Source organism: Cyprinus carpio, chromosome B13 (assembly GCF_018340385.1).
Source record: "Cyprinus carpio isolate SPL01 chromosome B13, ASM1834038v1, whole genome shotgun sequence".
NCBI lineage: Eukaryota > Metazoa > Chordata > Actinopteri > Cypriniformes > Cyprinidae > Cyprinus > Cyprinus carpio.
Window position 1 is genome coordinate 16,727,507 of NC_056609.1, and position 22,618 is coordinate 16,750,124.

The window sequence follows — 22,618 nt, forward strand, 5'->3', positions numbered from 1 at the left end:
ATATTAAAATAAGAGAGGCACCTTGAATACTGATCATGGTGGCAAGCTTTGCATGCACTTATGCTTTAGATTTTAAAATATAATTTAAAGTTTCTGTTCCTTATTTCTGTAAAATATATCCAACTCATATTAAACTAAGCACACTTAATTCATGACACAATATATGAGACTAACATTTGTGAAACTTCCTTAACAGGACATGAAGTACACTTCCTTAATGTGCAAGGCAAGAACAGTATGATCACACAGCTGCAACACCAAGAAAAGTCATTTTCATGGTATCAAAATAGGTTTTATTTCACAGAACTGAACATTGTCAAAATGTTATAAATTTTGCATATAAATGTTTTAAAATTAAGATCTTAAATTATGCTGACATATAAAAGTGACATTCACAGAGTGGGTTTATTCCAGGGCAGTCAAGTTCTGTCCTCTCTCATTTAATCAGCCATAAGAATCACATGGATCATATGAACAGAATTGCTTCAAAGCTTTTGAGACAATTAAACTTACACCCTGAAGGAAAACAATGAATGTCAATTTTAAGGGAGAATGGGAGAAGCCAAACTAACTGCATTAAATGAATGCTTGTCTCTTTAATGGAAAAGTTTGTAGAGGATGTAAGACTATGAGCTGTGTAACAGATTTACACGGACAACATGACCTTGCATCTGACCTTACAACTTATATATGTTTGATGTAGGGTACAAAAAAAAATCCAGGTCATTCAAGTCTCTTTTCCTGAGAGATAGTAGTAGTAGACACTATTCCAAGCCTTGTTTGGATGGTTTGATTTAATGCATTGTTATTATTATTGATTTAGATTATTTTGAGTCACATAGGTCTTTGTTGCCTAATTTGATTCTTGAAGAGCACCGGCTTCCCCTAGTGGTGACATTCTGATGAAGTTTTTGAGGCTTCAGAAAAATATCATCTGGCTCCCAGCATGCAATAAAATGTTGTTAGAACATCTGATCATTAATGCATTCACCTATCAACACTAAAAAAAAAACAATAGTGCCTAATAATACAGCAGCCCTTATTGTTACTGAATTCCCTTTGAAAAAACTCCTTCCAGTAATGACAAAACCAGCAAGTTAATCTAAAGTCATAAAGGCATTTTCAGTCATAAAGGAACAGACTCAACTATATAGAATCCATTAGCTGTCCATCTCATAGCTTTTCAAAGGCTGGAGCCCCGGATCAAAACTTTAACATCTTCTGAAACTTTATGAAAGCAACATACCCATGTTCTGAGTGACACCTTCTAAGAACCAACAATTCAAAAACAGGCACAGGGCACCAACACATTACACAACACGATACCAAACCCACTATTTCTGACATTATATTAAATTAAATTCACACCAAAGGATTCAGGTGTCTCAATTAAAGATCAACAAGAAACAAGCACGGATGATTTTAAAACAAACTGATTCTTACATATACATGCAAAAGCCACTGATCTCTGCAGTTGTGGCCTGACCAAACTAAGATATTAGTGATGATAAAGTTAGTGATTATGAAAATAGGATTTTCTACAGGGATGGTTAATCTAAAAATGTAAATTCTGTCATCAGATAATTACCCTCACGTTGTTCCAAACCTGCATGACTCACTTTCTTCAGTAGAACAATAACGTTTTTGTCCATATATTGAAAGTTTATAGAGGCCAGAGGAGGTATAACACTATTCATTGTATGGACAATTTTTTTTTTTAAATATCTTTTTTATATATATTCCACAGAAGAAAGATAGCCATAGAGGTTTGGAATGACATGAGGGTGAAGTAAATAATGACAGAATTTAAACTTTAGGGTGAAGTACCCCTTCAACAACATATGAAGGAAAAGTAGATGACAAATTTTGGCTACAAAATGAGTTTTATCGGATTATAGCTGCATCGGCCATTGCCTTTGATCTCAATTAGTGTGATGCCTTATAATTCCAGTTATGTAAAAGACAACACAAAGGTAAACCTTGAAATGTTCACATACTTCACAAAGATGCATCTGTATCTGACAAATAATTAGCATGGATTTGTGAAACAGAAGCAAAAGTTGAGAGCAAAAAAAGGGGGAAAAGCATGACGATGCGAGTCAGGGAGGGGATTTGGATCACATCAATTCGACCTGGCAATATTCAGTAGCACAGTTCCTGGACATTCCTTTTTAGTCCACAAGTGACTGCTGAAAAACCACAGGCTCTGTGTGTCAGTCGCAGCACAGTTAGCCAAGCACCCAACCCCACTGCAGAAGCAGAGTGAAAAGTATCCATGTCAGCATGCCTCACAAGCACCCAGAGAAAGAGAGAGAAAGAGGGAGAGAGGAACAGGAGAGAAAGAGAGGGGTGGGCTGCTCTCAGGCCCCTCAGTGGCCTTCTGTGGTTTTGGGCTTGGACGCTTTCTTAAGACTCTCTTTCATACTCAAGACCTCCAGCTGCTCTGCAGAGTCTGCCGCACCGTGGCCCACAGTCGGATGGGAGGCACTGTTGTCTAAAAACATGTTTGGGATGTCTTGACCGAAGTAGATCTTGCTGTTCGCGGCTATGGCCTGATATTTCATCAGTTCCAGATACTCTGGTGTCAGCTTGAGCTGTGGAGGAGGGAGACAGTGGTATGATAAATGACATGAGCACATCCTGTGAGGAATCATCTCTGCTGAAGTCAGTGTGCCTCCATGTGTCCAGAGTGGACACTAGTACCACTATAACAGCTAGAGCCTCCTACAGGCACTTACTTAATATACTTGGGGTTAAAGGATATTTAATATTTCACACAAAATCTACTTTTTCATGTGTTTTGTACATAATAGATTGTACAGATATGTACTAAAAGTTAACAAACGTACTTTTAAAGGGATAGTTTACCTTCAGTTGCTGGTCCCAACTGACTTCCATAGTATGGGAAAAAAAAGTCTATGCAAGTCAATGGGGACCAGCAACTGAATGTGAACTATCTCTTTAAACCAGTCTGTGATTTAGGAATAGTTCAGTCAAAAATGCAAAATTTCAATTTTCCTAAAATGTAATTTCCCTTAGACCATCCAAGATGTAGGTTTTCACTGAAACAGATTTGGGGAAATTTAGCATTATTTTAGCTAAAAACAACAGTTTGAAGTTAAAAACATCTTAATTATGAATTTGTTTATTACTAACACACAGCTTTTCACTTCACAAGACATTAACCGATGGACTGGAGTGGTGTGGGTTACTTGTGGATTATTGTGATGTTTATATCAGCTATTAGGACTCTCATTCTGACGGCACCCATTCACTGCAGATGATGCAATGATGAGCTGGTGATGTAATGCAAAATTTCTCCATATCTGTTCTGATGAAGAAACAAACTCATCTAAATCTTAGATGGCCTGAGGCTAAGTACATTTTCAGCCAAATTTCATTCTTGGGTGAACTATTCCTTTAAACCTGTAGGTATAAAAAAAAATTAAATGCATCAAATAAAATTTTTAAATTTCTTAAAAACTAAAAACTGGCTCTTCCAAGGATTTCTCTAAAAAGTTACATCAATAAATGTTGAGTATTGAGTCTTAAACCAATATTTCATATTTTCTTAAAATCAAATGGTTAAAAAAAATACATTAGCAACACAAAAATGTAATTAAAAAAAAAAAAAGTTTAGTTTTTTTTACCCTGTTGGATTCTGCAAATTTTGCAGCAGTGTAATATTCTGCATCTGCTCTTGCCCTCTCTCTTGCCAGGAAAGCAGCATCTGTTAGAATCAAATGAATGTGTCTGATGAGCAACACACTCTGCGTGGCACGTGCTATGAAAATTCTCAGTAGATAAACCAGACCTTCAATTTCAGAGATCTTTTTCTCTGTTTCCTTCTCCATTACTTTTTGTTGGAAGTGAATCTCTGCCACCTGAGCCATTTTCTGAGCCTCTGCAATGAGAGCAACACATAAAATGAATAAGGACCAACCATAACTCTATACATGATCAGCATTATATTTGGAAGTTTAGACTCACCTATGATGGCCTTCTTTCTCTCAGTTTCAGCCTCCTTCTCCACCACTTTCTGTGTCTGAGCGGTGATGAGCAGCCTGGTCTTCTCCGCTTCCCTGCAGATGATGAAAGCGATTGAAATTACGACTAAAAACCATATACAGATGCATCCCAGGACAATTTATAATGCTAGAGATGATTGTTATTTCAAATAAATTCTGTTCTTCTGAACTTTCTATTTTTCAGCAAAATCTAAAAAAAAAAGGTTTGAGTACCAAATCAGCATATTAGTATGATTTCTGAAGGATCATGTGACACTGAAGACAGTCATAATGGCTGCTGAAAATTCAGCTTTTGCTTCACAGGAATAAATTACATTTTAAAGTGTATTTAAATAGAAAGTGTGTTTGAAATAAATGTGGTTTTGGTAAAAGACTTTAGAAGACAAAAACATTTCAAAATCTTACCAACCCCAAACTTTTGAACAGTAGTGTATATTAAATGTCATTATATAATATTTAAAGATCAACAAGAGTAAAAAAATTGCTTAAAACTGCTCAAGTCTTTAAAAAAATAAACATTTTAATTTATCAAAAAAAAAAAAAGGAGATAAACTATGACAATCAAATTGCACAGAAAATATATTCACTCACATTAGCTCATAGTTTCTTCTGATCGCCTCAGGAATTTTAGGTTTGGTGACTCGCACAGCCTGAAAAATATTATGGAATCATCTAATTCTGCTCAAGTCAAAACTAAAACCACAGAGTCAAAACCATAGAGATAAAAACCATACCTGAATTGTGAGGCCAGGAGCCATAGCATTCAAGTCCTTCTGCAGTGCAGTCTTTAAGTTCTCATCAATTATGTCTGTCAAACAAAAACGACACAAATGCAAGTCCATGAGAAATGTTCTTGCGGTGAGAAGGCCCCAAAGACAAAACAAATGACACAGCAGAAACTGCAGCACTCATATAAACACCTGAAAGTTCACAGTATACTTGGCTGAATAAACTGTTTGACATATCAGTGACTTACCGAACAGTTCTATGTAGACTTCCTGTAGCGTGTGCACACTGCAGAACTGGTTTAACTCATGGTGAATTTTGTTGAAGATTAGCGTCTTGTCATAATCTGCGGTGTAGTTCTTCACTATGTCCACCACTGTGGAGGAAGAGAACAGGAGCGTGACCTTGTTTTGTCATAAAGCCTAACATCTCATTTTTCCTTCCACTGAAGACAGTCAGTCATACAGGTTTGAAGAAGGCTTGAGGGTGAGTAAATGATGACAGAACCTTTGTTTTTGGGTGAACTATCCCTTTAAGGCTCTTACCTGCTGATGGAACCAGCATGTTGACCACCTCAATTCTGTCAAAATAGATCATGACACCTCCACTGTGGAAGACAAAGAAATTATTATTTTCATTCAGGAGCCCCAGAAAATATCCAGCACAATTTAATCATGACCTGTTTTAAGCAGTTTTCAGGACATTTCGATGGAATAACAACAACACGAAGGATTACCTGGTTCCACAAGGCACATTTTTTATTTCATCTGTTTGCAGGGTTGTCTATAAACATAATGCAAACATGAGAAGAAAAAAAAAATCAGACTCTTTAACAATATTCTAGCTTGGTTTCCTTTCTAACTTTCTAATAAAAACTTCTGCTAAATGCATAAATGTAAAAATCCACACATGTTCCAAAAGTTGTAGAAAAAGATCATTATAAATTATATGCAATGTGTACAGCTGTAATAAGACAAGAATTCATTTTTCATCCAGCCAACTGTAAATACATGACATTTGTACCTGCACTGATCTATATGAAGTGATGAAAGGCAGCATTATATGGTAACCCGGGCCATTAGGATTTGTCAACAAAGCTCCTCCTCTGAAAAAAAAAAATGGGGAAAAAAACATAAACCAGAATTAGGAAGCAAATTAATTATATGAATGATAAATATGACATCAATTTCATTTGTATATAATATAGTAATACTTTGTGTAGAAATATTACAACTTCTATTGCTATAAAGAAGCTGTGAAGTTACTTAAAGAGACACAAATTCTTTTATCATTTACTCAACCTCTTGTTATTCAAATCTGTATGGTTTTCTTTTTTGGGTCAACTATGCCTTTAATGAAAGGTGTAAACATACAATGTTAACTGATCTAGCCTTTCCACCAAATTTCAACTATATTAGAGGCATTTTATTAATTATTAACATGAGCAGCATAAAGCCTGTTCATATGTTCAATGCGACTTCCTTACACTCACCTGTAATACACAGCTAAATGTCCTTCCTCAATCTTGTGTATGGAAGAATGAAGCAGAATGGCCATCACACCAGCCATTGCTGCGACTACTGCCCCAACATGTGCCATTATCATTTAGCCTGCACTCACCTGCGGAGAGACAAGTTTGCAAAAGGGAAAGCTGAGCTGGAAAAACACTCAGTTTGGGTGACAAAAGATCAGCTTAGAAGAACACAAGCAAGGGCCCTAACTGCAAACATGTAAGCAGATCAGCCTGTGCTGCAACTGCTCCCACACACACATAAATAATCTCTGGAGAGCTGCACAGCAAACTGAGATAACAGGTTTTCAAAGTCCATTAGACCCACACACGGAAGTCATGTTGCCAAATGCAAATTAATAATACAAATATATACAAATACATTCGTATGACAACGTCGTAACGTTACATGTGAGAGCTGCATAACCCTCTAGCAAGGAGCTATTTTAGGGAAACGAGTGTTAAGCATAAGGCAGTCAGTGACCAGAAATTGCAGTCTGGCTCTGTTTCAAAACCCTAGGGCGCTGTCTAGAAAGAAAGCAGCAGCACGAGCACAGCTTTTTGTTCGAATGCGCAGCTGGTGCTGTCTAGATAGGGAACTCAGTGGCTTTTCATAACACAGCCTCTCCAGTCCCTGTCCTCGCTATGTAACGTTAGGCTAGCTAACAAGTCCCGAATCGCACGTACTACTGTACCTCACCGAACTGATATGAACGAGCGTAATCTGTCGGTAACGTCACACACGCTAAAACAGCCGTTACAGTCATTCGCGTGATCTAGACACTGCAGAAACTATCACAGCACTCACAAGACTAAACTCAAGCTAACCAACGCCCGCGGCTGGCTAACTAAGCTAATAATCTGAAATGAAAGCAAACCTTGTGGCAAAACGACCTTCTGTCAAGTTAAACGACATATACGAGGGGCTAACAGTAGCCGCGGGAGGCATTTACCGATCATTCAATTAGTTAATGGACAATGCTGTCCTTTCGCTTTTGCAAGACAATACTTTATTACTCACGACGCCGTGCCCAACATTGTCGGTTTGAAGGCTCCCACTGAAACGCTTTGTGAATCCGATACTGATTTCCCTTTCAAAATCCACCTCAAACACACTTTCAAAATAAAAGTCACCAGCAGGCTACAGCTTTGCTGTTAGGATAAAATGACATAAACACTTCGTTAAATTAAACAAACTAACTACTAGCCAATTAATAATAATAATAATAATAATAATAATAATAATAATAATAATAATAATAATAATAATTTATTCGTTGCGTTTGTAAAGATATTTATAAAAACGTTCTCATCTAATCGTTGAAACTACATACTTGGCTAATAACATTAATAAAACATAAAATTATATATAAAAAATAATGTGTGTGTAATATCAAAGAGTTTAGGAGCAATATAATTTCTTTGGTAATATATATGTACGATGTGTTATATGTTCCATACATATCTATGTTGTGTACGATATGTTATATTGTTATATTATATTATGTTTATTATATATGCTTATAATATTATATCGTGTTTCTTATGTGTAGCATAATCTTAAAACAAATAAAGTTAATTTAACTGATATAAAATATTCAACATGAAATGTTTGTTACTCAAGTCCGCGTGCTATGGGTTGCTATGGAAACCGACGCACGCTCAGAGGGCGAGCTGACGGAGTGAAATGGATGTGCTGGGAAACTTGGAAGTTCGGTGAGTTACGAATCATTTCTTTAAGAAAACTTGAACAGTCTTTACCATTGTTTCCATAGCAGATCATTAATTGGTTGCCTGTAAAGTTATCCTGTCTTGAAAAACAAAAACAAGTTCTGCATCAGTGTCAAAGCAGTATCATAGCATAGCATCTAGCAGAAAACACACTCGTGTGACGTTACACAGCGCACACTGGAAATACCGCGGGTGTTATAAAGAAAATGCATTTTAAACGCACTAATCTGAAAACCTGGAAGAGAAAATCAACTTCAAAAAACAAAAACTATATAAAAACAAATAAATTATGAACAAATAATGTATTCAATGCAAAGATGAGAGTTATGTAAATAGTAAATAATGCTACTTTTATTTTTATTACTATGTGAAAGGTGGGTGCAAGGATTCAACAATGGCACATTTAGATTTGTTGACAAGAAAACGACATGCTACACCTGTGGCAACTTTATTGTTTTCCTCGATATGGAAACTAAGTCGAGGAAGACTCTGCAGAGTCCTGGTTCTGGTATCGGGGCCTTTACAGCCAGTGGGCATCGCCGGTGTCTTGCCTTCTCTGACCTCAAACTCAATCCTTCCATCTTTGTCTACAACTATCCAGAGCTTGAGCAGATATGTAAACTGAAAGGTGAGTCAATTTTTTACATTTCCTTGAACAACAAGCCACTATAGCTGATTGTAGTTGCTCTTAAACTGTTTAAGTGCACACAAACTTTTATAAATGTAGAAAAGTTACACTTTTAGTGCTTTTTCATGTTTTAGGTACAACTAAACTGGGCTATACAGCTTTGGCACTGTGTGACACTGGCCCTTATTTAGTCTGTGCTTCCTCCATGCCTGATCACACCATCTCATTATGGTAAAATGCATGTTTTATAATAGTCTGACGTTTGCTACAGCAATTATTTATATGTTGCCTTTTTTAATACATTATTTTAATATCCACTATTTAGGAACTGGGAGAGCGGCATTCTCCTTTGTAGCCATCCACTCTTGGGAGAGGACGTCACAGCATTGGTTTTTAACCCCATGAACTGGTGTCAAATTGCTGCTGTAAATCTGAGCTCCCTTACTATCTGGAATGTTGAAAAGTGTGACAACTATCATTTGATGAAGCCTAGGTAGAGTGTCTCTCCAGCAGATGTCACTGTTATTTACACATGGATTTCATAAGCCAACATTAGGATTAATGCACGTACAGTGTTTATTTGACCCATTATCCTTTCTTTATGTGTTCTTGGCAGTGCTATTGATCTCCCCTCCGCCGATGGTTCAGTTATTGAGTGTGAAGCAAACCTGTCTTGTACGCTCAGTAGAAAGTTGACACACTTAGGTCCTCAGATGCCCATTTCAGCAATCGCTGGGCTGAGTGGAGACAGAGCTGACGATTTTGTGGTATGGGTTGTTTCGACAGTAGAGTGTTTTCTTATATACCAGTAGTTCTCCTGAAGATTTTTCTTTTTAAGTTTTTATCAGTGATTTTTTTTTTTTGACAATATTTTATCAAAATAAAAGTACAGATGTTGTATTCAACGTCATAATCAAAAGGGTTTACATAACACTTTATTTTTTGTCAGAGTCACAGCATAATAGAATTTGTCTGTCCCAACAGCCTTTGAAACAAATAAAACCAAAACTGTGTCCAAGTGCCCTCTGCTGGTCTACTTCTTCTGACCTATATGTTGGTTCCAAGGAAGGTTTTCTGCTTTGTGTGAATCCTGACACTTTGCTTGTCTCTGTCCTGTATAAACCTCAAACTGAATTAAATCCCACAGGTAAACTCATACTTGATACACATCAAATCAGAACATTTCAGGATTTCATGTCAATTGTATGAATTTTAGACTTAATGTAGTTCCCTGTCTTCCTTAGAGCTTCATTTAATTGCATTTGTTGTAATTTTACATCACAGATGAAAGTAAAACGGCCCTGCAGGAAGGCAGCTTCCAGAGCTTAGTACTACAAGACTGTAATATTTTTGCTGCAGGAATGGTAAGAAATTGTATTTATTATCACACTAATATGAGCCCTGAAACTACACATTAATCTGTTTTCAAGTGAGACATAATTTTAGCCCAATTCAAGATCATTTCCAAACCTATTACAGGAAGGCATTTTACGAAACATACAAATTAAAGGAAACAAATTGGAGGTAGTGCAGACTTGGGCTTTGGATGAGGCAGCCTCGTCTATATGCTTTTCCCCTGATGGTGAGACACTGCTGATAGTTTCTAATACAGTAAGTGTTTATATTTTATGATGTTAGTGTATTTTTTATGATCCATATTAAAATAATATTAATGTAAAAACAGTTCTGTTACATCATATGAATATAATATCTAATTAACATTTTATTTAAAAGTGTCATAAAAACTCACAATATTCTTAGAATGCAATACAATACAATAAAGACAATGCTGAGAAACATAATTAACAAATTTCGGTTTTGCTTCGTAGGGCTGTGTTTACAGATTGAAACCACTGCTGAATGATAACATTGTCAAAGTTCTGGATGTACTCTGTGGAGATTTTGTGGCTGTTGCTCCATTATACACTGACAGAAGCATTTGTTTGGTAAAAGAACATGTGGTGTCAATTAGTTAATTAATCACAATAAATATACTGATACATATTATAACAGTATAGTATTACAATATAAATATTAAAATACAATATATAGATATATTATTGAAAAATATTATTGAAAATAATAAGGCATCTGTATCTTCATTGTTGCAGTCAGTCAGAGAAGCAGGAGACGTACAGCTGTGGGCCCTGGATGATGGACTCTGCATGGGCTCCATCTCTCTGCAAATACATGTTTGTGCTATAATTAGGGATTATATACGTCCTCACAGTAATCATTTTTCCCAAATCAGGTGAATAAGTTTGCTCTACTTAAATCTGTGTTATTTGGTATGACTTTACTTCAGGTAACCAGTATGGCATGCTGCCCGATAGCACAGTATGTTGTTGTAGGAACAGCCACTGGAGACGTTCTGTTTGTGGAAATGACCACAAAACAAAAACCCAGACTAGTTCACAGAGTTCATCTCTACCGTGTCCCTGTAGACCATTTGGTGTGAGTTTCACAGCACTGTGATTATTTGCTATCATATTTCTTGTGAATTAAGGCATTGTGAACTGAATGTTGGGAATACTGTGTGTTATATTTGTTTAACAGGTTTGATCAAGGTGGCAACTTCTTAATCACAGGAGCATCAGACTCACGCATGTTTGTGCTGAACGCAAGGCCATCAAAAGGATTTGAAATTATTGGATGGATTGGTAATTCTCAGAACGACATTACTATTCAATTCTCTCTATTTGGGGTCTGTGAGATTTTCTTTTTTAAATAAATGTTTACTTTTATTCAATGAGGATACTTTAAATTGATCAAAGGTGACATTAAAGAAAATGAAAAAGATTTATCTTTCAAATAAATTATGTTCAATTGAATTGATTTTCAAAGAATCCTGAAAAATGAATTCCATAAAAAAGCAGCACTGATAATAATGAAAAGGTTCTTGATTTTAATAATATTTCACTATATTACTGTTTTACTATATTTCTGATCATGTTATACAATTATTGGTGATTAAGAGGGTTCTTTAAAAAACATTCAAAAACCTTACCACCCCAAACTTTTGAACTGTGTTATATTTACATTTTATGCCTAAAGTTTAAAGTAATTTCTTTACTAAAAAGTCCTTTTACATTCTTCCAGAGGCTCCGGGTGCAATTGTAAACCTTTCCACTCAGTACCACACGGAAAGTAAACAGGTTAAAGTGCTGGTGCTATGCAGCAAGACAGAGAGAGAAATCAATGAGGGAAATGTGCTTCTGCTACTGACTTTGTTTGTGCAACAGCTTACAGGTATCAGGAAAACACAAAAACACACCATAATTGAGGCTGGCATGCAGAAAGCTTCTCTAAAAAATAGGAGGACAAATGATAGACATTCAAATATTCCAGCACTCATAATGTTGTTCCACTTCCAGACTCGTCAGGTTGTGTGGATGTCTATGGCTGTCTGTGTAAAGATGTCCTGCACAGCTGCCTATATGAGATCCCTCACGCTCTCTGCTCTTGTGTCTTGGCCATAAACAAGATATTTGGTTACTGTCAACAGAGAAAAGTCTTGCAAAGTTTCCGTATCCCTGAGGTGGTATAAGAACAGACAACACCTGTAGTCTGATGACTGTTTTATTTTGTGTTTTTGGCACTGCTCCTAACTGCTCCTCATGTGATATACAGAGTAGAGTAAAGCCATCAAATGCACAGGAAGCAGTTCACCTGATCCTAGAGAAGGAGGCAGGGGGCCATTTACTGAGTCCTGCTTTTCTACAGCTCTCCCCACATCAAACCTGGCTGGCAACAGTTGGCAGGGATGGACTGCTGCGCATTAGTGAGATCTCAACAATGGTATTGTTGTTAAAACCAATCTCTACAAGTTCATCCATGTTTATGAGTACTGGGCTAGGAGAAACATCTTTCTAGGAAACTGCCCAAATATCTGATGAGTATGTAAATGTGTGTACTTTTGACATGCAGGACAGGTATGTGCAGCTGCAGTGCCACTCATGTTGGCAGGGTGGAGTCGGATCTGTTTGTTTCACCCCAGACAGTCAGACCCTCATCACCTCGGGCCTGAGGGATGGCTCACTTGTCTGCAGCAGTCTCAGGTGAGCTCAGGGCTCTCAAAAATATTAAACAGACAAATATTACTATAAAGCTTTGATCTATAGCGAAATTTTCTCTCTCTGGTAGTTTCAAAATACCCTTGAAGCTGGACCTGAAGCATTTTTGTTTTTACAATGCATTCAAATTTAACAGGTTAAAGCTTTCTGGGGCCGGCAAAGCAAATGCAGCTACCCAGTATGCTCAGTCAGTTGCTGATTCTTTTGAGTCAGTAGTATCCTCAGAGAACACCATCCTCTCCAAAATGACTGACTGGGATCCACAGACACAATCCATGGCCAGTTGTTCGTCATTTCTAACAGGAGAAGTACAGAAGCAGTGTTTTCTAATGTTTATGCACAATATTGTACCTGGATAAGCAGTTTTACTGGGAAATGTTCTGTTCCTTGGGACACAGAATATAAACTGCCAGAAAATTCTTCCTGCAGGGAAAGATGAGTCATGAAGGTGAACAAGAGGAAAACTATTTTGTGTCCCCAGCTAGTTCTACATGGCTTGATGGAAAACTAGATGCGGTTAGTGTCTGAATTTTTTTATGTGTTACTGTTTAATTAACAATAAAATATTGCCTTGTTATTTTTCTCAATGATATAGCATTATTTGTTGCTTTCAGCTAATTCTTTTCAGGTTACAACACATTTTGTTTTCTTATTTTATGAGTTAAAAAAGGTTAATCACAGGCCTCCAGGAGATTAAAAAAGTAAGATTTATATTATATTTGTATTATCAGAATCAGTTGACAGTGTAAGCAAAACTCATAATCTGTAAAATTTTGTAAAAGTTTGCCTTTACAGAAATATGTTATATTTGTTTTAAAACATATTAAAATAGACAACAGTGTTGGCGTTGATAGCCTCGTGGTTAGTGTGTTGACATCTTGCGCAGCTGTGCTCACAGCGACCCGAGTTTGATTCCTGTCTTGAGGTTTCCACAAACATCAAGCATCTTATTTGAGTGAGAAATAGAATAATTGAAAGATAATACATTAATAATAAGGTCATGACTCCAGTGGTTTCCAAACAGGTTCTTCAAGAAGAGACCCAGCAGTATGCAGAGACCAAAAAGAACCTAAGAAAAAACATCAAAGTTCTTCGTGACACAGTAAGAGAAAGGATCTTCCACTCTTTAATATTATTGTTTACATACATACACACATTTGAAGTTAAAAGGTTACTCTTAATTGTCTCTGGATCATTCCAGATCAAAGCAATGATACAAGAGAATGAGAGCCTGCCAGACATGGAGAAACTTGGGCACCAGGAATTTAACCTGGATGTGGAAGAGCAACAGAGGATGCAGCTCGAGGGAAAACAGGAAGTTAACAGGGTAAACATGGTTATTTACAGATGATGAAGAGCAGATTAATTACACATCTTCTGTAAAAACAAGCTCTTCAGTTTATATAGGGTTTTTTCTTACATTATTCAGATGTTTATTTATGTTGTTTAAGTGAGGAAAGAGATTGAGATGGAGAATCTGGCTAAGTGCTATCAGAGAGAGATCCTGAAGAAAGAATGCTGGGATTCCATGCAAGTCAAAGGCAAAGCCATTAAGGTCTCTAGTCTAAAAAGAAATTCTTTTTTTTTTTTTGTAGGGGGAAAAAAATGTAATAATATCCACATCCATCGATTTCACCTGGCTTACCTGGAACTAGAAATAATATACAGCTACCAAGCGTCAGTGTCTTTGTGTACGTTTTGTTGCCTTCAGGCCTTTCATTCAGAAAATGAGGTGAAGAACTACCCCATGAAGGAACGCACTGAAAAAGAACTCGAAGAGCTTCAAAGGACTGAGACCATGAGGCAGATTGAACAGGAAAGTTCACAAGTATGTGTACAGTGTGTTACTAAAACAATAATGAGTCAGCTATTGAAACAGATTCCTCCATAGCAACCAAAGTCTTAGAAAAGATACTGAGCATATAGTAGTGCACCTTGATACAGTGCTTGTTTCTGTCATTTCACAAGATTTGACACAAATAATATGAATATTCTTCATAGCTTCAAGAGGTGATTTTAAACACAATCTCTGGAGACAAAGAGGAAGAAGAGGCAGAGGACAGTAAGACCGAGAGTCCTGCTCTGACGGGCAGTCTGAGTGCTCTGTACGGAGGTGTCAATCCTCATCTGTACAGCCAGTTTAACTTACACATCAGAGAGCAGAAAATCAACCAAATCACCTTGCTAAAGGTGATGAATTCTCTTGTTTATACTTTTGATACATGAACTTGATTTTTTATGTTTCATTTGGGTTTTGGTATCCCCTTTTGAGTACAGAAAAAGGTTAAACAGTGAAAATGGGGTTATACGGTATGGTCTACCACTGTTAATTTGATATATTTCATGGTTGTTTAATGAGATGTTATCTACAAAGTGAAGAGCACATTCAACAAAGAATTTGAGGCAGTTTACAAGCAGAAGGAACAGGAAATCAACCGTCTTAGAGAGAAGAACAAGCGTATTTCTGAGATTATGACCGAGCTGGACCTCAGTGAGAGCCTGTGGGAGCCTAGTCTCACGGATAATGAGTGTCCTGAGAGAGTTCTTACTGTGACCGATTCAGAGGTAACACAGCCAGTCTCTATATAAGATTTTTTTTAAAAATCAAAGGTTAATCTAGGATTTATCTCAACTTTATTGGTCTAACAAGTCTGAACATAGACCTATTTTTAATCTTTCAAACTGACATAGTTTTTATAACATTTAATTCATGTAATTATGGCAAACACTGATTTATTGTTTTGAACAATGGGCCTGACAGACAAATTTGTGTTTCTAGATCAAGGTTGAGAAATACCTCACCCCTGAGCAAAAAGAAAAAGAAGAACAGCTAAAACAGGAAGATGAACGGCAAGGGCTTGCAGCCAAGGTATAACATTACCGTACCTTTTAACAGCACATCTTACAGCACTTTTTAACATTAATCACTGAATTTTTAATCTAATATATATATATATATATATATATATTTATTTATTTATATATATATATATATATATATATATATATATATATATATATATAATATAATGCATTAAACTGAAATATGAAAGCTGTCTTATATAGGCAGAAACTGTAACATACAGTAGATATATCAGTTTGTCTCATGCTGTAGATGATAACAACTGTTCTGCATTTTCAATGCAGTCTGACAACACGAGAGATCAAGCACTAAGTGTTATGATGGGTGGAGTTCTGGAGCTTAAAAAAGAGGATGTGCTGAGGATGGTGAGCAGAATGAATCTTACTGGAATTCATAAACTTAATTACCAAAAATAAGATAAAGGCAGGGCAAAGTAACATTCAAAATATGCTTATATTACAGGAAGTACCTCAGCCTGAGTTCATGTCTAAACCTGAGGTACAGTGGACAGAAGAAGAGAGAAAGAGCTTCAAAGAGTTTGAGAAAAAAGCAAAGGAGCTCAGTGAGGAGAAAGAGAAATACAGAAAAGTATGATGACTTTGATAACACGGATACTTCATCCAAAATTCTGCAGGTTTTAACTGTCAGGCTTCAAAAATGAATAGAAAAACACCAAAGTGGTCTTTCAACACATATACTGTATTACAAATCATCTGATACAATCCAATAACTTTTTTTGTGAGAAACAGACATCACAAAGTCCTGTTAGCAAAATTTACTGCTCTAAAATATGTCACAGTACATGTGAAAACCAACTGTGCTTGGCATCATTGCTGTCAAATCTGCATATTTGGGTGAACTGCACTTATTATCAATCACTCCCTTCCATTTCAAATCATTTTAACATGGTGGACTCCTTTTCTTGTTTCTTTAGACGCTAGAGACAGAAATGAAGAAACTGCTGACTTCTATTAAAGAGGCTACCCAGATGTTTGATGAAAAACTCACAAAGCTGTTTGAAAGGAAAGTGAAATCAGAGATGGTCATATACCAAGTAAGATGATACAGTACATCACTGCACCTCATGTCACCTTTTCAGGGGCCTTTTGTGTGCAGTAACATAACTGTAGTTATGTAACAGTAGCTGCACATCTAATACTTACATATATTGTAATATAATTACAGGTATATTACAATAGACAATTTTGTATGTACAGGTATAATATTGCACATAACATATCTGTACATACAAAATTGTCTATTGTAATATACCTGTACGTTCAATATTATCAATTTGTATATTGTTATTCCTTATTTACTTATTCTATTTATATTCTTTTATTATCTGTGTTTTGTCTTGTCACTGTCATTCTGTTGCACTGTGGAAGCTTGTCATGAAAACAAATTGCTTGTATGTGTAAACATACCTGGCAGTAAGGCTCATTTATAGATTATGAGTTTTTATCTTTCAGGAGGAGCTCAAAATTGCAAATCTGGTTCACTCCATTCAAACTGAAGAAGAGATCCTAAGCAGAGAGAAACAGCTGAGTCTTAAACTTGAAAAGGCACGAATTGTAAAGGTGAACTATAAGATATTCTATCTTTTATCTTTTTTTTCAGCGTTGCTGGTGTTTGTTCACAGTAACTCTATATAACGTCAGAAATTGGCAGTTATAACACAAGACAATTAAAATGTTCCTGATGATGAGACAAAAATTTCATGCAAGAACAAACTTGTGTGGCACGCTAATCCGTTCCTGTGAGACTGATTGTTTTGCTCATGTTGAACTGTATGAGTCACTTCTCTTTCCTGTCAGAATGAAATTGGGGAAGAATTGAAAAAACACAAGGAGACTGTTGATGCGTTTAGAGAGGAGTATGATAACACAGTCACTGAGGACAAAGTAAGATTATGAACATGTTTGCATATACGTATCTATAATGTTCTCACCAAGAAGGTATAATTTAATAAATCATTTGCCTTTTTTTAACTTCTTGATAAAGGATTTCGCAAAGAGTTTTTTGACGTTCCTGGACACATAATTGACCAGCTCTATAAGCTTTACAAACGCAGACCAAGGTATTATTTCAGAGAAGTTACAACATCATGAGACATGTGCATAAGACATGTGATTGTCTGACTAGTTACCTTTGAATACAGTAACGGTGTTGTTTAACAGGGTTCAGAGGATAAAAACACAGACTGAAAATAACCAGTTTAAAGAGGGAGCACTATTAGGAACAGCACCATCTGATGGACTGTCTCTGATGATAAAGGCCATGGAAGAATTGGACGCACCAGAGAACATGCCGGAAGGATTAGATCCGTTTGTGTGGGAGAGGTTTTGCCTGGCTAGACGGGCCAAAGTAGAAAGTGAACAAAAGGTGAGAATGGGTAGAGAGAGCACAAATGTGCTAGAAGTCACCCAAACCACATCTTAAGCCACGTTCCTCAAAATCCAAAATTGCTTTTTAACATTGACTCCTGTAGGTCAAACTAAAAGCATTGACCCTGGCGGAGATGCAGGCTTTTCTTCAGAGGAGAACAGATGAGGACGAGAAAGCTCAGCTTGAAATAAAAAATCTTATTGATGAACTCAATAGGTGAGGAAACAGTTGGTTATAAAAATGAAAGCGCACTGGGAATAGGATGTTATTGAGTGTCCATGACCATTATTATCTCCTAGCATCTGTGAAGAAAAGATGAGGTTTCGACTAGACAGTATGGTGCAGATCGTTCTACAGCAAGGTCAGGTGGAAGTGGAGGCTGGAGACTTCATTGCTGATTATACTAACGCTCTGCTAATACATCGCAAAGTAATTGAGGACCTCAACAGCACCATCAGGGTACATAGAATTATCCATCTTTCTCTTCATTTCAATTTTGCTCACACTATAAATCATTACGGTCTTACTCATAATCACTGCGCATCCATTTTAATATTGCTGATTGTTTCTGTGCATCAACCAGAAACTAAGCACAAAACGAAATCTGGACAATCATCATTAATGGCTGTTTGTACTAGAAATAAATGAAGTGCGTTAATTGACACATAAAGACCAAAAGTTGATGAAATGAAATTTAGATTATTTCAACAAATAAAAACTATTGTTCAAACACAATGGCATTATTGATAATTTGAGGTAAATTTTACTTAAATGATCAAATAACTTATCTATTACATTTTTATCTGTCAGGCTTTGGGAGATCAGAAGATCGCCAGCATGGTGGAGTGCAAAGACTTCCGCAAAGGAATCATACAGCAGGAGTGGGATCACAGGAGAATGAGAATGCATCTGGAGGATCTCAGCAATAAAGCCAGAGACATACAGACCCTGCGCATCACTCAGGAGATTCAAGATGTATGGATGGATTTAATCTGTGAACTCATATTGCTTGAAATAATCTTCATTCATTTAGTGTCTTTTATATGATTGACAGAGTAAGCTAGTGAAAATTGAAAAGAGATGATTAAACCGATCTAAGATAAGAAGACACTATGGATCAGAACTACCTTTATCTTTGCTTTAAAGTGAAATTGAATGACATATTTTTACAATTACAAATATTTCTTTCTTTGTGTTTTTCTCACATCAGTACCTAAATGAAATAAGTAATGACAACAGGGTGTCAAAGCAGCTCACAACTCTGGAGACGACCCTTGATTTACAGAAAACGGTAAACTTGCTCATAACTGTTCAAGTGCATAGCAAAGATATTAGGCACAGAGTAACTTTTCCAGATGCATATTTCTCAGCGCAGGTGTTCCTCTGTTGTAAACTCAGTCTGGATAATTACATGAATCAAATTCATTGACAGATATAAAAGTTGTTTTGATTCACTCTTTGCCCAGACTCATCAAAAAAAAGTTGAGGCTTGCAAGAAGCAGATAAAGCACCTGGACAGACAAGGTGTGCAAATGCAAGAAAAGAACGCAGCCCTCGACTTGAAAGTGGCTGACATGGAGATAACTGTTGCAGAGAGAAGAAATATTTACGAGGCTGTTGGTAACTGACTTTATATCTTCTCCCATTAAAGGAACAATTTGTTTTAGCAAAAATAGATTACTTTGTAGTTTAGAGAACAAGGGGCCTTATTCATGAAACATGAGAAGATATTTCTGTGTTAATCATTCATTAATGCATTCTTACATAGGCCTACACTACTGTTTAAAAAATATATTTTTAAAGAAATTAATACTTTTACTAAGCAAGGACACATTAAGTTGAACAAAAGTCTGAGTAAAGACATTTAAAATGTTACATAAGATAATGCAAGCCAAGGCACAGCACATTTATTTCTAAAGCACATTTAAAAACAGCCAAAGCTAAACAAAGTGCTGTACATAAATACTAGCAAAATAAAACAACATAAGACTATCAAGAAGACAAAAAATAGGCATTTTTGTTGCATAGGCGTGGTGCAGCCACTGAAAAAGCATAATCACCTTTTAACTTCAAAAGGGACATTGGCATGGTCAGCATCAACCTATCTGAGGACCTTAATTTCTTAGAACGTTTCCAGTGGTTTAGGAGATCTGTAATACATTCCGGAGCATTTAACTCCTTATACAGCAAAACCTTCAATTTAACATGATATTTAACTGGTAACCAGTGTAGAGAAGCCAGAACAAGAGAGGTGTTTTTCCTTGTAATTATACCAGTAAGCAGCAATAGTATGTTCCTGCACAACCGGAGGCTGCAGTTCTAGGACCGCATTTCTAGGACCCTAATTTTTTTGATCGCTCTATCTTGCCAATTCTTTTTCAACAGAGGAGACCTGATTCAAACATCAAACAAACAGATGCAATCACTAGATCAATGGAAGTTATAATTTTTTTATCTTTCCATCTTATTTTTAATGTAATACATTCCGAGTATATATATAAAATATATATAAAATATATTTTCAAATATTTCAAGAGGGTTACCAACGGGTATGTTTAAGGTTAGGACAATAATTAAGTGTATACAATTAAACAACTACATATTTCCTTAAATAAAAAAATAAAAATATACAACAACCAGGAACGAGTTGCAGTAATCAAGCCAAGATGACACAAAAGCGTGAATCACTGTCTCAAGAAATAATTGGTTATTTCTTTAACTTTCTATTCATCAATAATTCCTAGGGAAAAAACACTATCATAGTTTCCACAATAATAGTAAGCAGCGCATTTGCTTTGAACATTCATAATATATTCAAATACAAAAAGTAATAATATTTAAATTCTAATAATATTTCACAGTGTTATTGAACAAATAAATGCAGTCTTGGTGAGCATGAGAGGCCTTTTGAACAGCAGGGTAAACTCTACCATTGAATTACATGATTTTTAAATAAAAAATAAAAAAAAAAGTATGCTTTTATAATGTTCATTCTGCTAAGGGTTCATGAATAAGGCCCAATAACTTAAATTTATATTTACTTATTCACAAAATGTTGTTATCCAGCAATGGGAGATAACCAGGAGACAGAGGCAGAGAAGAACTACCAAGACATCATCTTGAGAAAGAAGCTGTTGAACATAGCTGGAGCACAATCTGAAGAGATACTCATACTGCGAGCGGAGCTTGAGAAACTGCGTATGAAGAACTTCCCATCTCTTTCTCAACTAGACTACAACTGATCCAGGATACATGAATGAGATTTATCATAACAGCTTTTGGTTGAAAATTTTAATTATTTCAATACATGTGACATTAGAACACAAGAAAAATGTGTAATAAATAACAAGAAAGTTTAATGAACCTACCAAAATTCACAATGTCTTTTATGGTTCCACATTTAATCTGAATAATCACATGAATGTACTGATGAATGACCTTTTCTGAAAAGGCTTCTCACAACCCATTTAAATATTATCAATAAAAGAATACAATACGATGAGTTTCAGTTGTCTGTGAAGTCTTCCTCTGTCCTGTCAAAGTGCAGTATTTTGTCATCTAACCCCAAACTGTCGATAAACTGAGACAGACTGACTTGTTTTCCCTCCGAGGGTAATTCACTCTGTAATTCACACAGCACAGACTGAGCACAGGATCTCCATTTGTCTACGAGTCTCTGTAGCTGGGTCAGGTCATTCTATGAGAAAAAACAAAGCAAAGAAAGAAAAACTTCTAGAACATCATCCTTTGGCAATACTTTACTTAGAAGTAGATGTTTACCTTTTTTCTATACATCTTGGCCATCTTTAATCTTCGCAAGGTTTCTGATTTCTCCTTCACTGCTCTTCTTAGCTCTTCACATTGCTGAAGCAAGTCTTTTTGTGCAGGCTCAGCTGTGTGATGTGAACAGTGTCTTTGCTCCCTCATGTCATTCCGACGGACATCAGTCTCGGTCTCTCTGTCGTCGGTCACACGATCTCCCGGCTGTGAGGTCTGTGGTGGACTGTCATCTTCAATTTTGAGGCGTTTAACCACACTGAGGGGGGATCTGAATGAGTGGCGTGATCTTTTTAACTTCTCCTTCAGTGAGGAACTCATGGGCTAAAGGAAAAATGTCAACAAAATATTAACGATGCTCGTGTGATTCTAGACACAGTGATTTATGATTTTGTGAAAAACAAGCCCTTCACATGTTTGAACGCGGTGTATCTAACGTTACTCTTTGCTAATGTTAAGCATCCTCTGAAAATATTAGATATTAAAAGGCAATACGATGTACCTTGTTAGCGCTTGACCTGCTTGAAGAAGTCTGAGCTGTATTTGGTGTGTTTTCATTAGCTGGTGCCAGTTTTGTCGGGGTTGTCTCCATGATTCACACCACATAAGGTCGCTATGAAGAGGAGAAAACGGCTACATAACTCTAAAGTGACAGACAGGGGTACTGTTCCTCTGGCGTAAAAATATAAAATGCAACTCAACTGAGTAAATCTGATCTTTACAGCTGTAAAGTTACCAGAAGGCACTCTGATGTTTTGAAATTGATTCAAGAGCCACTTATTTCGTCGTCATTTCCGGGACGTCTTCTTCTTTAGTTTTTTGGCGCATAACAGTCTAAATGTAAAGCGCCAACGACAGGACATTGCTGTTGTGCAGTCATGTTAGCTATTATCT

The 22,618-nt window shown here is 36.4% G+C and overlaps 3 protein-coding genes across 7 annotated transcripts; 1 reads left to right on the top strand and 2 right to left on the bottom strand.

Moving 5' to 3' along the window:
* Window positions 1-270: 270 nt before the first annotated feature.
* Window positions 271-7,416, bottom strand: LOC109071043 (erlin-1-like). Of its 3 annotated transcripts, none has more exons than XM_019087513.2 (12): window positions 7,286-7,416; window positions 6,247-6,374; window positions 5,778-5,859; window positions 5,491-5,537; window positions 5,300-5,361; window positions 5,005-5,130; window positions 4,763-4,836; window positions 4,620-4,678; window positions 3,991-4,082; window positions 3,815-3,904; window positions 3,651-3,730; window positions 271-2,594 (listed from the first exon to the last, which is right to left on the bottom strand). In XM_019087513.2, the coding sequence occupies exons 2-12, from the start codon at window positions 6,357-6,359 to the stop codon at window positions 2,370-2,372; spliced, it is 1,050 nt and encodes a 349-aa protein (XP_018943058.1). In that variant the 5' UTR covers window positions 6,360-6,374; window positions 7,286-7,416; the 3' UTR covers window positions 271-2,369. The 3 variants fall into 3 exon arrangements, with proteins under 3 accessions (XP_018943058.1, XP_018943059.1, XP_018943060.1); XM_019087514.2 differs by having other exon boundaries at window positions 7,143-7,294; XM_019087515.2 differs by lacking the exon at window positions 7,286-7,416 and adding an exon at window positions 7,218-7,257.
* A 439-nt stretch (window positions 7,417-7,855) lies between these two features.
* cfap43 (cilia and flagella associated protein 43) lies at window positions 7,856-21,449 on the top strand. The gene is made up of 38 exons (XM_042736917.1): window positions 7,856-7,980; window positions 8,370-8,623; window positions 8,758-8,854; window positions 8,949-9,116; window positions 9,240-9,390; window positions 9,608-9,770; window positions 9,908-9,987; window positions 10,103-10,234; window positions 10,453-10,569; window positions 10,735-10,815; window positions 10,929-11,077; window positions 11,180-11,283; window positions 11,723-11,872; window positions 11,998-12,161; window positions 12,254-12,421; window positions 12,551-12,681; window positions 12,833-13,004; window positions 13,126-13,212; window positions 13,721-13,798; window positions 13,898-14,023; window positions 14,147-14,251; window positions 14,408-14,524; window positions 14,698-14,886; window positions 15,055-15,261; window positions 15,476-15,565; window positions 15,844-15,924; window positions 16,022-16,147; window positions 16,494-16,613; window positions 17,032-17,139; window positions 17,377-17,463; window positions 17,551-17,639; window positions 17,740-17,944; window positions 18,051-18,163; window positions 18,247-18,406; window positions 18,758-18,922; window positions 19,158-19,238; window positions 19,414-19,567; window positions 21,014-21,449. Exons 1-38 carry the CDS (start codon window positions 7,952-7,954, stop codon window positions 21,187-21,189), a joined length of 4,974 nt encoding a protein of 1,657 aa, XP_042592851.1. The 5' UTR covers window positions 7,856-7,951; the 3' UTR covers window positions 21,190-21,449.
* On the bottom strand, window positions 21,224-22,579 carry sfr1 (SWI5-dependent homologous recombination repair protein 1). Of its 3 annotated transcripts, none has more exons than XM_019087518.2 (4): window positions 22,427-22,579; window positions 22,227-22,337; window positions 21,728-22,048; window positions 21,224-21,644 (listed from the first exon to the last, which is right to left on the bottom strand). In XM_019087518.2, exons 2-4 carry the CDS (start codon window positions 22,314-22,316, stop codon window positions 21,453-21,455), a joined length of 603 nt encoding a protein of 200 aa, XP_018943063.1. In that variant the 5' UTR covers window positions 22,317-22,337; window positions 22,427-22,579; the 3' UTR covers window positions 21,224-21,452. The 3 variants fall into 3 exon arrangements, with proteins under 3 accessions (XP_018943063.1, XP_042592853.1, XP_042592852.1); XM_042736919.1 differs by having other exon boundaries at window positions 22,461-22,525; XM_042736918.1 differs by having other exon boundaries at window positions 22,227-22,534.
* Window positions 22,580-22,618: the final 39 nt, after the last annotated feature.

What these genes read in the sequence shown, in the direction of transcription:
- sfr1 (XM_019087518.2), bottom strand. Translation starts at nt 22,316, where the DNA reads ATGGAGACAACCCCGACAAAACTGGCACCAGCTAATGAAAACACACCA. An exon ending in GCAGGTCAAGCGCTAACAAG is followed by an intron (nt 22,049 to 22,226) that starts GTACATCGTATT and finishes TTTTTCCTTTAG; the next exon opens with CCCATGAGTTCCTCACTGAA. An exon ending in CCAAGATGTATAGAAAAAAG is followed by an intron (nt 21,645 to 21,727) that starts GTAAACATCTAC and finishes TTTTTCTCATAG; the next exon opens with AATGACCTGACCCAGCTACA.
- cfap43 (XM_042736917.1), top strand. Translation starts at nt 7,952, where the DNA reads ATGGATGTGCTGGGAAACTTGGAAGTTCG. An exon ending in GCAGATATGTAAACTGAAAG is followed by an intron (nt 8,624 to 8,757) that starts GTGAGTCAATTT and finishes TTCATGTTTTAG; the next exon opens with GTACAACTAAACTGGGCTAT. An exon ending in CCCTTGATTTACAGAAAACG is followed by an intron (nt 19,239 to 19,413) that starts GTAAACTTGCTC and finishes CTCTTTGCCCAG; the next exon opens with ACTCATCAAAAAAAAGTTGA.
- LOC109071043 (XM_019087513.2), bottom strand. Translation starts at nt 6,359, where the DNA reads ATGATAATGGCACATGTTGGGGCAGTAGTCGCAGCAATGGCTGGTGTG. An exon ending in CATTTAGCTGTGTATTACAG is followed by an intron (nt 5,860 to 6,246) that starts GTGAGTGTAAGG and finishes TTTTTTTTTCAG; the next exon opens with AGGAGGAGCTTTGTTGACAA. An exon ending in AGTCTACATAGAACTGTTCG is followed by an intron (nt 4,837 to 5,004) that starts GTAAGTCACTGA and finishes TTTGTTTGACAG; the next exon opens with ACATAATTGATGAGAACTTA.